Source organism: Pithys albifrons, chromosome 9 (genome assembly GCF_047495875.1).
Source record: "Pithys albifrons albifrons isolate INPA30051 chromosome 9, PitAlb_v1, whole genome shotgun sequence".
Lineage (NCBI taxonomy): Eukaryota > Metazoa > Chordata > Aves > Passeriformes > Thamnophilidae > Pithys > Pithys albifrons.
In genome coordinates, this window is record NC_092466.1 from 14,640,202 (window position 1) to 14,655,137 (window position 14,936).

The 14,936-nt window shown below is 46.9% G+C and overlaps 1 protein-coding gene across 8 annotated transcripts in view; it reads left to right on the forward strand.

Moving 5' to 3' along the window:
• Positions 1–10,148: 10,148 nt before the first annotated feature.
• BTRC (beta-transducin repeat containing E3 ubiquitin protein ligase) overlaps positions 10,149–14,936 on the forward strand; it is a 113,499-nt gene continuing 108,711 nt past the window's right edge. For 6 of the 8 annotated variants that reach the window (XM_071564414.1, XM_071564418.1, XM_071564419.1 and 3 more), the window contains exon 1: positions 10,149–10,283. In XM_071564414.1, coding sequence (XP_071420515.1) covers positions 10,236–10,283 — 48 coding nt within the window. In that variant the 5' untranslated portion in view covers positions 10,149–10,235. Of the gene's footprint in view, positions 10,284–10,408; positions 10,447–14,936 lie in introns of those variants that run through there. The other 2 variants (XM_071564420.1, XM_071564416.1) reach the window with 2 other exon arrangements.

A 14,936-nucleotide genomic window follows, 5' to 3' on the forward strand; every position in this document is an offset into this window, starting at 1 on the left:
GCGAGGGGATCCTTCAACTTTTTTTTATGCGAGCATTGGGTAGAAGGGATACCAGAGCTCCCCGTGAGCTGGACACCACTCCCTCCCTGTCTCAGCGAAGGCACAATGAGCGGCCATGGAGCGGGGTCACTTGGTAGTGCTCTCATCAGGGAGGAAGCCTTCCTGTGCCCTGGCAAACCCCTAGTGAAAGACAATCAGGCTCACTGTCACTGAGCTAATTCCGACGGCATAAAAGCAGTAATGAAATTCACGGCAGGATTAGCCTCTCCATCCAATGGGCCGGCGCCACAGTGACATATCGCGCTTCTTGCCCGAATGTAACACACCATCTAATTTACGTCGTGTAGCGAGCGGGAATGAAATGTTCATAAAGAATTGCTGAATCTTGTCACCTTAACTGCGGCCCCGGGCTCTGAAGCATCTGTCAGGGAGAGGAGAGCGGAGAAGGAGGCTCCTGCCTTGCAAAGATGCGACCAGGGCTTTGGGAATGGGGAGATGGCTGCATTAATCTTCTGGGTCTGTGCAATGGAGATGTAGCACGTGGGGATGAGGACGCTAGGCTGGAGGAGGGGGGCTGTAGAGCTCGATTCCATGTGCACACTGTACTGAGTGGTGACAGTGACAGGGAAGGGGCTGTTAGATCTTCCCCACCCCCAGAACTGCATGCCTGGGATGCATGAGAAGGGACCTGTGGTGGTGTGGAAATACGGGGCAGCATCCTTGGAGATACATGTGCTCACAGCAGAAAAAAGTTCCGACATTCCATATTGGGTTCCTTGTGCAGATACACACCAGTCCGCAACTGCAGGTGTTCACCTGCCTTGGGAAGTGTGTGCATAACCCTTCTGCTGTGGCTCAGCAGCCCCGTTTTCCCCTCCCCTCCCCAAATGTTTATTTGCAGTTAATTTTCATGGATCCTAATGGCTTAGATCGTGCTAGGGGGGATCATGCTTGCCTCTTCAGTCAGAAAGTTTGCAGAAAAAAATAGCCCTTTCCTGTTGTGTTTGGAGTAATAGCGTCTCAGTGTCCGGAGGGGAGTTGGCAAGGAAACAGGGAAGTTTATTAAGAGTAAGAGATTGAATTCCACTGGGTTTAATTGGAAGTGCTTGAGCAAACAGGGGAGGGAGCCGTCCAGTCCAGTTCTCTGGAAATGGCAGCACTGGCCCCAGGCTTCATGCCCACGGGCCTTACTAGTCCCAGGGCTGCCTTGACTAGTGTCCCTTGACTACTGGGGAATGTGCAGGGTCTGGCTTGTTTGCTTCCTTGGGGTCATCTGGGCACTTCAACCCTGGCTTCCTACTCCATCTATAGGTAGGATCCTAAGTGGGACCTGGAAAGGCTGCATCAGGAGAAATGCAGCTCAGAAGTATCTGAGAAAAAGCAGGTTTGGGGTCCATATTTTACTTTGGAAGCTGGTTCGGGGCACAAAGGTATGACTCCTGTCCCTTGTGTGCTGCCATGTCCCCTCCCATAAAAGTCTGGATTTTCTCCCTCAGCAAGGGCAACACAGCTCCAGGATGGGACACAGCAATGGCTGGCTGGGGTGCAGGTATTGGGCATGTAATCTGCAAATGGGATATGTTTTGGGGGAGTAACCTAAACTTGAAAGGCCTGCTCTGCTTTCCCAATTTAAAGCAAACATGAAGCAAATCCACTTTTGGATTCTAATCTCCACACCATCCTACAGGGCACAGAAAAGTCTTCAAGTCAGATTCCCATGGATGAAAATGTTGGCCTGCCTTGGGCTGGTCTGGATGCTGCCTGCAGTATGAGCTGCAGCACTTTTGTGCTTCTCTTGCACTGATATTCACAGGCATGCAAAGCAGTATGGAAATGTGCCTTTATGGCTGAAAAAGTAGCTGAGTGCCAGAAGTTTGATTCCCTCCTATAAAAGCTTCTCCTCCAAGACCTTCTCCTATCCCACACTGAGTTGAAAGAGGCATCAAATATTCCCCTTGCAGATGGAGTTAAGTGGAGGCTCAGTCATTTGTTTTGCTTTGAATTCAGCTGATTGGTCTGCTGAAAAAATTCAAAATTAAAGAACAATAAATAATTTATTACTTTATTTACTTTAATTCAATAAATTGCTTCTCCACAAATTAAGATATATTGCTTCAAATTAAATGTTTCATTAAATCTGAGATTAAACTTTTGGGGGCTGGGGAAAGTAAGAGTTTTTAATTTGGCTAAAACCACGAAAACTGCCATTTGCCATTGCTTTAATTGCAAACTCTGGAACAAATATGACACAAATCTTACAAACCGCAGTTGTGCTGATTTGGTGTCTGCTTCCACTCCCCTGGGAGATCAATGGGTTTTTCGTTCTGATTCTCCCAGGGTGACACAAGGCTGCAGACTTTCAGTTGCAAGTTCACAGGGAGCACATCTCTAATCCCAACCAAACCTCACAGGAACAAGCCTTAATTGAAGCACTTTGTGCCTCTTAGACTTTGCAGGGTCTTGTTTCTCCACAACCTCGCTTCATGGGTGAAATGGTCATAGTGGCTGTGCTCCAGACACACTGTATGCTCTTTGTTTTAAATATATATATTTAACTTCCTCTTGGTTGATGCCCTGTGCTGAGACTCTTGAAGGTGCTATTTCAGCCATATGCTATATCCCAGTCTCCAAATGAGGTCTTCACCTCTCTCTCATGTCTCTTTTCTGGAGGTCTTATACATGCAGAGCTCTTCTAGAGATTCTCACTAAGAATGGCCAAGACAAAGAGATGAACAGCATAGACAGACTTGCACAGGTGGAAATCTATGTAGACTGAAGTCAATGGGTTTGCTAGTTCTCCGGGCAGTGATCTGTTTTGTGCTGCACCTAGCGTGAGAGAGCTATAGAGTGGGATCTCTGGGACCTGTCTGGCTGCTGCATGTTAGTACCAGCTTATGTAATTTATCAGGGACTACTGGAGGGGCTCCCAGTTAGCACATGCCTCCCTAGGTGCTCAAGAACCTATGCACTGGTACAGCCACTACAGAGCACCTCAGTGCCCTGTGACAAAGTCTGTGCTTCTTAATTTAGGAACAACCTGCACAAACACAGTTGTGGGAGCAAATAATTGCTAAAGGGCTTCTATTCTTTCTTCTTGGACTCTGCAAGCAGAAGAACTGCAGGTGCTATAAAACAGTTCTGAAGGAATACTCCCTCCCTTGTCCAACCCCTGGTTGGCAGGCTTTGAATGACAAAAATGCTGAAAGTAGTTGCTTGTGACTGTATTCTTTTTGGTGCCCTCTTCTCCCATGGCTGCAGGCTTACCACTCTGTGTCCTTCGCATGTGATGGTATCTGCTGTAGATTTGCAAAATTGGTACCATGGTTGCCTTTCACAAGAGGGTTAGAGCAGCAAAAGGAGTGTTTGGGGCTTTGGGTGGTGTCTGACAGAGGGAGAAGACCTGGTGATGCCTCTTCTGGGCTGCTCTGAACAGAGCTGGTAGGAACCTGAGCAGAGAGAAGGCTCTGTGCTTCATTTCTTTTTCCCACCTTTCCTGTGAGGGCCTTTTTGCTTTCAGGAGAGGTCTCCCTTTAGGGAATCTTCTAAAGGGCTTGAAAAATTTCCTTTTCTGAGTTGTCCTTCAGGCATCAAATAGCAGGGGTGTACCCCATGAGGAATGGGGTGCACATGGGGCAAGGGAGTTAGTTCTGCCGGCAGGATCCCGAACTCCATCCCTGAGCAAGGAATGATGCTGGAGAAGCAACCTCTGAACTGCATGTGTGCCAGCTCCTGGAACTCAGCTTGGGGCTCCTGAGCTCGTTGGGTCAGTGGCAGAGGGCAATTTCTTTTGGATCTATGAGTCATAACATCCCTCTGCAATATGGGGAAAGCCACAGTCACTGCGGCAAGTGGGCTTTTGCCAGACAAGCTCTCTTATGTACTTACTATGCAAGTCAAGAGTATTTACAGGAGATCTTGCTGCCTGTAACTTAAAGCTTTAGCGAAACAAATTGGAATTGCCTTCTGGAGGCCATTGTTATAAATTACAGCCCCAACATCTGTCCACATCTGCAATGTCTAGACAACCCGTCTCAGCTAGAAGAGGGAGGGTGGGGGAGGCTGTGATCACAGTGGGGAGAGGAAGAAAAGGGCTTACGCTGGGGCTTGTGCCAAGAACCCCGGCTCATGCAGCCCCTCTGCTTTAGAGCATGCTGCTCAAAGCAAGGTCCAGCCCAGTCAGGAGGGACTTCCAGTGGCATCCAAGGGAGGAGGAGACACATCTGCCTTCCTCCATTGCAGATTGATACCAGCAATGAATTTGGCCCTTGGAAGTCTTGACTGCTGTTGCCTCATTTATTGTATGTTTGAGGATGTGAGGGAAAGCAGAGCCTTCAGGCAGCCTTGTTCCCAGCTTTTCCCTGGCCCCTGCGCAGTGCTTGCGATAAAGAGGCCAGGCCGTCAGCTGAACGATTGTATTTTTTTTACAGTTCCTAGCGCAAACCTTCTCATTTATATGTAAAGTAGCCATTAGTCATAGCTCTGTTCCCTCACACTGCCTGATGTACAATCACATTTTGCAGTGGATGAATCTTTCCACACAGCTGCTCTGCTATGAATAATCCGTTGCCGGGCCCATAAATCAGAAAAAAATCATGCACCTCCTTTGCCTGATCCTTACACAAAGTCATATATTTTACATGAGGACAAGCTAAATATTCATGAGGCTTTAAAAGGCTGTTCTGACTACAAGGTATGCGTTGGGGTTGTTTTTGTTCCATCGGGTCAGGTTTGGTGGTGTTTGGGTTTGTTTTTCATCCTTGTAAGACGAAGTCTTTCGTTCCCCTTTGCCACCCTTCAGGCAGAAACACTGAGATCCCGGCAATGATCCATCCTCTGGACTCATGTTTGCTGAAGGACTGATGAATTTGTCATTGCTGCTGTCTCAAGGACAGGCTGATGGAAGGTGCTGCAAACACAAGAGGATGCATCCCAGGGGAGGCAGCTTAGCCTCAGAGAGTGAAGAAGCTGCTTTTGGGTTAAAGGGGCGCTTCCAGATCCGTGCTGGGGCCACCTGGCTGGCTAGGAGTTGGGGCACATGTTTCTGTATGTGCCTCAGCCTGGTGTTCAACACTGGGGCCTCCAGCAAGACTAGGTCAAACTGGGAAGGCTGCTGACAATGGCTGTAGACCCTGTTCAAGAATATTGTTGTCACCCTGATTTCTTTTAATCCATCTTTTAAACAAAGCACCTACATAGTCTGCGGAGAGGACTGGGAACAGGGCTTCAGCATCACCTGCTTTCCAGTGGCCAAGCGAATCTGGTGGCAGAACAGCACCACACAGCCACAGTGGTGAGATGGGAAACTGGGAAATGAGCTCAGGTTGACCTGATCAGGATTCCTGTGAGGATGCCCAGCTCTCAGGATCTGGCCTTCCTGAGACATTCCCCCAACTCTGCTTGGCCGTACAAAACCTCCAGAGGCAGTGATGATGCTGCTCCTGCAGGGAGGGCTCAACCCCATGAGGATCAGGAGACCCCAACAAGTGTGAAGACAAGAGGTTTTTAACCTGGTATCTGCTGAATTAGCAGCTCCCCATAACTGAAGGGACCAGTCTCATCCTTCCCTGGCCTGGAACACAATTTCCACCCACCCTTGCAGTAACTCCACCATTTGTCTGATGTCAAGAAAAGTCAGTTTGACTGGCCAACAAAGAAACACGTAGTTTATATTTCCCAAGCATCATTTTCCTGCCACTACAGTGAACAAAAACAGCTCACTATGCTAGCAAACAAGTTTGGGAGCTGACAGAAAGTGAGAGGAGGAAGCACACGGCTGGCAGAGACAGGAGAGGGGATGCAGCTTCCCTTTTCAGCAGCACAAGGGATACAATCAGCTCAACCTGTAATGTCAATCCACAGCCTGACTGTTGTGGTTTCTCTGCAGACAAGCCTCTCTCTCTGGTCATCCCTTCCATATGTGCAGCCTTACACATCTCCTTATACCAGGTAATGAGTACTGTTCTCAGTGAATCTAATTCATACCATGTAGTCTTAGACTCTCCTTTTGCTCTTGCATCACTGAGTGTCAAAGTACCTTTGTCCTAAAAACCCCCTTTGCCCACAGGCTGCAGGGACCCATCCTGCCCCCAGTTTCTCCAGGCCTCTGCACACCAAGCCGCTTTAGCTGAGATGCCTGTGTGAAATGTCACCATCATGGATGAGCTGAACCACTGGGATGTTTCTGGGTACAGAGGCCCCTGTCACCTTCTCACAAGCTCTTATGCTATTAGACAATGCTTGTGTGCTCACCACTGAAACACCCTAAGTAATGGCTGCTGCTGCTGCCGCCAAGTTCTTGCAGGACAAAGGGAATAACAAAAGGTTCTTCCACCAAAGTGCTCTCTTCTTTTAACTTCCCTTCCTTTTTGCTCCAACTTGGAAAGAATGAAGTCAAGGCACTGCCAAAGCAGAGGAAAACAAGGCCAAGCACACACAGATGGTGACTCCACAAATTTAATTTAAAATCATCCTTTATTATTCAAAATATTAAAATGCAGGCAATAATGCCCAAAGGAACTGCACTGATTAAAGCTCCCTAATGTTTCATGGCCAAATCTTGCTGCTTCCACCAAGGGTCACTGGGACCCCACAGAAGAAGTGAAACCTCTCTGGAATGCAGAGAAAGGTAGGGCTGTACCTGCTGTAGATCACTTAACCAGTTACTTACTGACCCAATCAGCTTCACTTGAAGCAAAGCACCAGCTGTTCCTTACCCAATTAATGATTGCCACAGCAAATTAACATGGCGTTACACCAGGCGTGGATGTGGTCCACAGAGTCCAGAATGCACAGAGCAATATGCTATTGCAAAAATAATCACAGTAATATCTTTACCGTTAGGTAGCATCCTTCATCTGGAAGGATGCTGAGGTCCCTGAGCACTACATGGCTCACTTCATGCAACGTGCTCTGCAGTGAGGGGGTGGAGGGCAGGCAGAGGGGATATGGTTGCTGTTTCAGGGGAAAGTAAAGAGGAGCTGGGCAGGGCAGCTCTACTGTGGCAGAGACAGCATTGACCACACATATCTGGTTCCTGCAATTCAAATAAATCACTGTTTAATTGGTTGTAAATCTGCTGAACTTGAAGTGTGCCTTCCCCCTACCTTATGCACCACAGACCTCTCCAATACCTCTCCTCCTGCAGTATGATGTGACATCCCAATGGCGCAGGGCTGTGGCACAGATCTGGTGGGTGTCATGCCTTGATGTGCTGGCCATTCTCCTCCTCTGGCTGCAGTGGACATAGCAAGCTGGTGGGTGCAGAGCTGGCCATCCAGCTGCACTGAACATCCTGTGGTGGGAAGGAACCACAAGGCTGGGCTGCAGATGCAGGGATGCAGAAGTTCATATGGCAAGGTATTACTCTGTTTTCAGCGCTGCTGGGCCAAGTGCTGCCTTTCTGAGTCCTTCTTCGCCTCTCTATGCTGTGGTGGAGACCATTGCCCTGTCCCTCTACAGTTGTCCTGCATTGTGGGATCCTGCTGGAGTATGGGAGAAGAACAAAGCCACTATCTTCTTCCACTAAGTTTAAGTCCAGCACCTAAACACTCATTAGTTTTGGCTCCACATAGTTCATGCTTTTTATGACCCACAGACATTAATCCCCTATAAATTACAGTCCAGACAGATCAATCAGCCTGGAGGGCTTTGGGACACTCGTGTCTAGCGCTGAAGCATTACATTTTTCAATTTTCCTACAATTAGGCCAGCATCAGATATTATTGACAAATAAACCATGCAATCAAAGCCTTCATCCTGTCACGCTGCTGCAAAAAGGATCCATTTTCATCCCAGCCAACTGCAGGATGCCCAGAGGGAGAAGACATGGGAGAGCCATGCCCCAAGCACTGGAGGCCCCTGGTTGCCTGCAGTACTGTTACAGGAGCCATCCCTTTGTAATTATAGGACTCCCTCATTATAATTACTGTTATTTATATAATTGTGGTGAGTGTTTTCAGTGCTGTCAGCAGTCTGGAAAATGCCCAGCCCCAGTACAGCCAAGCGTTCCAGGCATTTCAGTGCTAAGAGTCTGGTCTTAAAGCATGATGGTGAAGAGCATGGCTGGGCCAGTCCAGGAATAGCAGCCTATGTCCTGGTGACCTGAAAGCTTTATTTGGAAGATTCCTATGCCTTGGGATTGTAAAGGAAGAACATAAGGTTATCCCTGCCTCCTTCTCGCAGGCCACTGCTCTGGAAGTGTAGCTCATCCCAGCATCACACCCTGCATGGGTTGACATTCCCTGTCACCTCTGCTGTGTCATTGGCTGCAGGGGACACTCCTGGCACTGGATCATGAGTTGCCACCTAGGTCACATGTCCCTGCAAGAAATTCAGTAATGGGCATATTCCCTGCATCCTTCGTTTTCTCTCTGATGACCTTGACTAGAAATCTGAAGGAGATTCGGTGTTTAGAGAAAACGAGGGAAGAGGCTGGTACTCAGGAGATGCTGGTACTTGAGGCTAGAAGCTTCACTTTTGTTCCTGTGTCAAAGACAGGAGTGAAAAGAATGTGTTTAAGCTGTATGTGGGCAAGCAAGCACTAATGTTTGTGTCTGGCTTCTTTGCATCTGAATAGGAAGATGTTCAGGGTATGTTACTGAAGATGCAGAGTCTAATATATAAATGCAGCAAGGATGAGAACCTGACTGTTTTACTGGATGACAAACTGCCTAGAAATCAGTGTCATGTCTGCTGTAGAGAAGTAAAAACTTATCAGGGTCTTACAGTCAATACTAAAGACACAAGAAATAATTCCTGTCTGCTGCTACATGCAAAGTGGCTTTGGCTTTTAGGTACACTGTGAAAAATGTAGGAAAACTGGAAAAAGATGAGACAAATTTGATAAATGCAAGAGAATTAGAAGTAACGACTGCCACAGACTGAGCTGGTCTTTTAGGGTGTGCAACTGAGAAGGTTAAAGAGAAACAAGGGGGGATATGCTAAATACTCCAGTCTGTGTGCAACTGCTATTCAAGGGATGCTGATCAATTATTATTTTTCTTTGTTGCTTGGTACAGCAAAGAGCACTTGTCCCAGTTTTCAGGGAAAATTGATTTAGAAACACTATTAGAAAAAAAAGCAAAGTGTAAGGGCACCAAAGAACCACGGGAGGCTGTTTATGTGAGGAATTTACAACATGGCTTTGAATAAACATCGCTCAGGAATGATGTCAGCGCACTTGATCCATTCCAGTGATGTAAGTTTTCCTGTTTCACATCCCCTGTGGACCTTCAGACCAGCTTTCTCTCTGAATGGAAGTCACCAGATATTTTTGGTATCCCCGTGCAGGGGGTTCACTTTAGAAGGTTTAGCAGCAACAATCGACTTGAACACCAACAGTGTGCGAGCATGGAACGCTGCTGGAGCCAAAGCGTGGGAGCAGCAGAGCCCTCCTAGGGAAGTGGAGGGACAGGGGCCGAACCCTTCACCCTCGTGGCCAGGGACAGGACTGCAGGGAACGGCCTGGACTGAGTCAGGGGAGGTTTAGGTTGGACATCAGGAGAAGGTTCTTCACCCAGAGGGTGGATGGGCACTGAACAGGCTCTCCAGAGCAGTGGGCACAGGGCAAGCCTGGCACAGGTCACGTGTTCGGACAGAGGTCTCAGGCACATGGTAGGATTCTTGCGATGGTCCCGTGCAGGGCCAGGAGCTGGAATCGATGATCCTGATGAGTCCCTTCCAATTCAGCATCTTCTGTGACCGTGATTCTAAGATTTGAGGTGTTAATGGCCGAGAGCGCGGGGCGGTGACCTGGGATCCAGACGTACGCCCCATGGGGAAGGTCTGCGGCAGGGGACGACCCTCCCTCTGTCCGTCCCTCCCTCTGTCCGTCCCTCCCTCTGTCCGTCCCTCCCTCTGTCCGTCCCTCCCTCTGTCCGTCCCCCTCCGCCCGCGCGCCCGTGCCCACCCAGAGCCTGCGCATCCGTCGCACTATCGCGGCCCTATAGAACTACATCTCCCGTCGGCCCCCACCACAGCGAGTGGCACATGCGCCAACCGGATCCCGACGTTCCCCTGCCCCGAGGCTTGCTGGGATTTGTAGTTCTACTCCCCGGTCTGGGCCCTTGCTGGTAGCACGGTCGGGGACTCCATTTCCCGTGGGCCTGCGGGGCAGCGCATGCGCGGCGCGGGCGGCGGGGCGCGGTGGGGGGGCGCGGGGCAGTGCAGGTTCCCGTCTGCGCTGGCTGAGGCCTTCACCGAGCGGGGGGGCGGCCCCGGCCCGGCCCCGCGGGACGATGGACCCGGCCGAGGCCGTCCTGCAGGAGAAGGCGCTCAAGTTCATGGTGAGGGGCCGGCGCGGGTGACGGCGGCGAGTGGGCATCTGTGCGTGTGGAGGGGCTGGGGGGGGGGCGGGGTTGGAGGGGGCGATGGAGCGGAGGGCAGTGGGGAGGGGGACCGGGGGGAGGCAGGGCCAGGCCGGAGCCGCCGGGCTGTCGGGCGGGGGAGGTTGGTGAGCGGCGCTCGGAGACGGGGAGGGGATGCCTGCCGGGGAGGGGATGCGTGCCCAGAGCGGGGTCCCCAGATCCGCGGAAAAGGAGCATTGGGAGGAGGGGGAGGGGGCTCCAGGTGCCACCTGGGAGCGGCGGAAGGGAAACGAGTGAGGCAGGACCTGGCAGAGGGGCCCAGAGGCACTGGGTTTGCGCATGTAATTCTTGATTTCTGCTCTTTATACATCTCAGAATATCCTGCTGTACTGCACACCATGTCTCTGTAATTTTGTTTTTTCTGCCATTCTACCGCGGGAGCTGTAAATACTGACACTGGAGCGTTTCACCTGCTGCCGCAGCAGCGTATCAGTCATAGTCACTGCGAAGTGCACCTACATTGTTTAGGTCTGTGAGTTGGCCTTGGGCATGGAAAACAGCCTGGGGGGCACTTGCATCCAAGATGCTCTTCAAATGTGGCTACTTTACGTAGATTTGAGGCATTGTGCACTTAAACTGTAGTTGTATTCTTTTTCTTCATTTATTGATATTTCTAAGTGGTTTGGCCAGAAAATGTAAGATTTTAGAAATGAAATCAAAGTGTTGCCAACTAAACTAAATGTAGATTTCAGGTGCCCCAAACTGTTGTTTCCCTAAGGATATAATTTAACTGATTGGCAACACTTGCTAAAAGTTTGTTTTGGCTTAGTGCTTCCAGTGGCACAGAATTAAATTTAAGCTCATCAGGAAGAAGGAATTCTATTAAACCTTCAAACATCTGGCCAAAATAAAATTGAGGAAACACTAGTTTCAAATGTTAGTTTTTAATTGAGCTTCAAAACACTTGTTTGGCTTTTGTTTTTTAATCTGGAAGAACTTGTTTCTCCTGAGACTTTTTGACCTTTTTGCTGCTAGTAGTCTCCAAGTTTGTCAGATTTATGGTCTCAGCTCAGTGAAGTGGAAAAATGCTATGGACACCTAAATAGGCAAGGTAGCAATTAGTAATAATGAATATGCTTCTTTGGTGTGTGGTCGGCCAAAGGAGTGTCCCAGATCCTGCTGCACTTGTGTTTGGCCAAGCTTGGTAATTACAACCTGCCTCTAGATAGTGAGTTTCACATCCCAGGAAGTTTCTGCTGAAACATTGTTGTCTGCAGCCGGACAACATTGTGAACATGCTACGCTGACTTCTCATAGGCTGTTTTTTTTGCCTCCTGTGCTAAGGGACCCTTTCAAGGGCTTAGTCTGGGCGTTTTGAGATTGGGTGTGGAGGCTGAGGGACTCCCCGTCCATCCTGCAGCTGGCTGTGTCCCACTGGAACAATAGAGCTCCCTGACACTGGGAAGAGGCCTGAGCTGAGAGAGCTGCACTTATGGGAGACGTGTCTGTTAAAAGCGCCACATAAAGGGAGGAATTACCAAGATCAGGCTGCACTGATAAAAGCTAACCCCGAGTTCTTCCATGTTTTATTGAAATACCTCTTGTATGCAAAATACTTGTAAAATGTGCATTGGAAGATGTGGCTTGCCCCTTCCACTCTGAACTTTTTATTTTTGCTTACATGTTGAGAGGAGAGTGAGCAAAGCTTTAGTTTAACACATCTCAGGCTCTTGCTTTAGCTCGTCTCTGTCTAGGACAGAAACTCTAATTAGGGCTGATGCAGTAAAGTTTTTGTCAGACTTGGTGGGGTCTTCTTGTGTTCATGGAGGGGTGGCACAAGTAGGTTTTTTGGATACTTAAGTATCACCTTGGCCCTCTTAGGAGAAGTCTTCTTGTTTCTGCCTTTAGTGCTCAGGAAGTGCTTGCACAGCAGTGATGCCACTGGTGCAGTTACTGCACAGAGATGCTCGTGCATCCTCTCAGCTAATGCTGAATCATTCCCAGTGTATTTATTGCCTTGTCCATCCGAGTGTGTGACATCATGTACATTTTCCTTGTTAGGTGGCTCACAGTTGGGGTTGGGGTGGGCTTTGCTATTAATTATTGATTGTCTCTGAGAGCTTCCCAGGCAGCATCGTAGGTAAATACTCAAATATATCTTGGAGACATGAGACCTATTATCAAAAGCTGGAGAGCTCATTTTGGTTTTGATACGTGGTTGGGGTAGGTTTCATTTCATATTGAAAAGCAACCCTGTAGGTGGTAGTATTTTTGTGCTTCTCTAGAAGGTAATACCTTATTCCTCTTAAAAATGTCAGTACCTGATTTTTGACATTGACTTTGCCAGCTCTCTTGAGTCACGAGTTATCAGGCAAGATGGGCCTGGTGATTTGTTTTTCATTTAATGTCTAATTCTAATAGAAAAATGTCATGTGGAAACTTCATCCAATGCTAATATCATGAATGAAACTGTTTTGCTTTAAGGCATCTTTATTTGATGCTTTGAAAGACAAACTCTACTCTGTTGCTCTGTATGTTCCTGTCTGTGCGACCTCATGATGGGAGTAGAAGGCAGCTGCCTTCTCAGGGGCTGATATTGGCTTCATTACGTGCCAGTGAAGCAGTGTGGCATTTAACTAATAGCTGGTATCAGTTTCCTAGTTATCCATGGTCAGGTACAATATGTATAAACTAATATTTTAAGGTTTAAGTAATTTATTTAACTTCATTTGCTTACTCTACATTTTAATAAGCTCTAATTCATCTCTGATATTAAATTGCTGTGTATTAACACTAAGCAATGCTAAGCAACTGCTCACCAGGGAAGATTTTTGCTGATGAATGACTGTTTTCTATCATGTGTTCTACATGTCATCAGTGTTGGGGTTTTTTTGAATGAAAGAGGGTTCATAGATTTAAAATATGATTTTTTTAAAATTATATCGGTTCAATGTTCTGCAGCTACAGCAAGGATTTTACTGGAGTGGGGCCTGTCTTAGTTCACTTCAGCCCTTTTTCATGTTGTACAACACTGCAGATAGAACTCCTCTCTTTATGAAGTACAGTGTGAGAGAGAGTGATGCACAAGCTGAACATGCCCATTGGCTGAAAAAATGCACAGAAAAGCCCTGCCCAAACCCCCTTGCCTTAGAGAGCTCTACTTTTATGCCTTCAGGAAATGGAATTTCCCTTGTCATAACCATTTACAAAAGAACAAGAAATTGAGGTGCTCGATAAGTAACTTTCATGTTTGAATGTGTTTGAAACTGTAGATACAGTATTTAAAGTGTGAGTGTGATAGGCTCAACTGAGACTTTGATTAAATGTCATATAAAGTAAACTACATAAGCCTGCATAGAATAGTAGATATTTTTTCCAAGTAGCTTCAAATGGTTCTGTTAAGTATACGAATGATCTGATGATTATCTTTTTAATTAAAATGAGAAATCTTTGTTTAAAGTGGCATTCTTTTTTACGGCCTGTTACAGTCTCTGTAACAGTCATTTCTTAAGTCTGAACGTTTTTAATTCCAGGAATCCATTTATATAAAACTATGTTTAGACTTAATTAAGGAACGATTCTTACAAAGCTTGTAAATAGCCAGGAAAAAAGGGACAGAAAATAAAACTGACATTCACACTTAACAGAATGATTGTAACAAGGTATGTAATATGCTATAAAAATACAATAAAGCCCTTTTTATAAGAGTTCATATTTTTTGTTCCTCATTTTGAAAGGTATTTAAGAAAAATATCAAAGCTCTGTGAAGCAACATCTGTTTTCTTCAATGGACTAGTGACAACTTCAGTTGTGTTTAATTAGCACTGCTTGGAACAGTACCTGACCAGTTTGGGATCCCATGCAGGATGGTTTGAGAGGCAAAAGCTTGATGTTTAATGACGTTTCCCTTTCTCACTTTTTTTTAATGAATCAATTTGCAATAATTCATTTAATTTCCTGGCCTGTGAATAGAAAGATATCACTCCTATCATTCTCCATAAGTGTCTTTTTTTTGTGTTTTACTCCCAAATGACCATTTTCCTTTTCTTTGTGGGTATGGTTCTAGGAGGTGCTGATGGCCATACCAGTTTCACAAGAGAACCAGAACTACTTTGGGGTTTATTTTGGTTGGGGTTGGGGTTTTTTTAGGTTTTGTTTTTGGGGGGGAGGTGTTTTTTTTTTTAATGAGGGAGAAGTCTGAAGTTCATTAATTTCTATATTCCCATGTTTGTAGGAGCTTCCACACAACTGGAAGATAATACAGAAAGAATAGTCAGTGATATTGGAGGCTGAAGAGTAATGAAGTTGGAATTTTTTTCTGTGTATGTCTATATATGGGAAGATGGACAAATGCTTATACTTTGAAAGATGTTCTGTTTGTACTGAATGATTTATGGTGCCAGTAGGACTGGGATTTTTAAGACACATGATTTGTTAACTCTGTTTTAAAACAATCTTCTTTGAGAACCTTGCAGTCCTCCTAATAATGTATTTGTGTCCTGGATGTTGTGGCCGAGAATCCTGAGTATCCAAAGCAAAGGTGTCAGGAAAGCCATGAGAACAATTTCATAAGCTGGGATAGCAAGAGCATTGCCTCCTGCATGTGGGGTTGCAAATCCTGCTTGAATATTA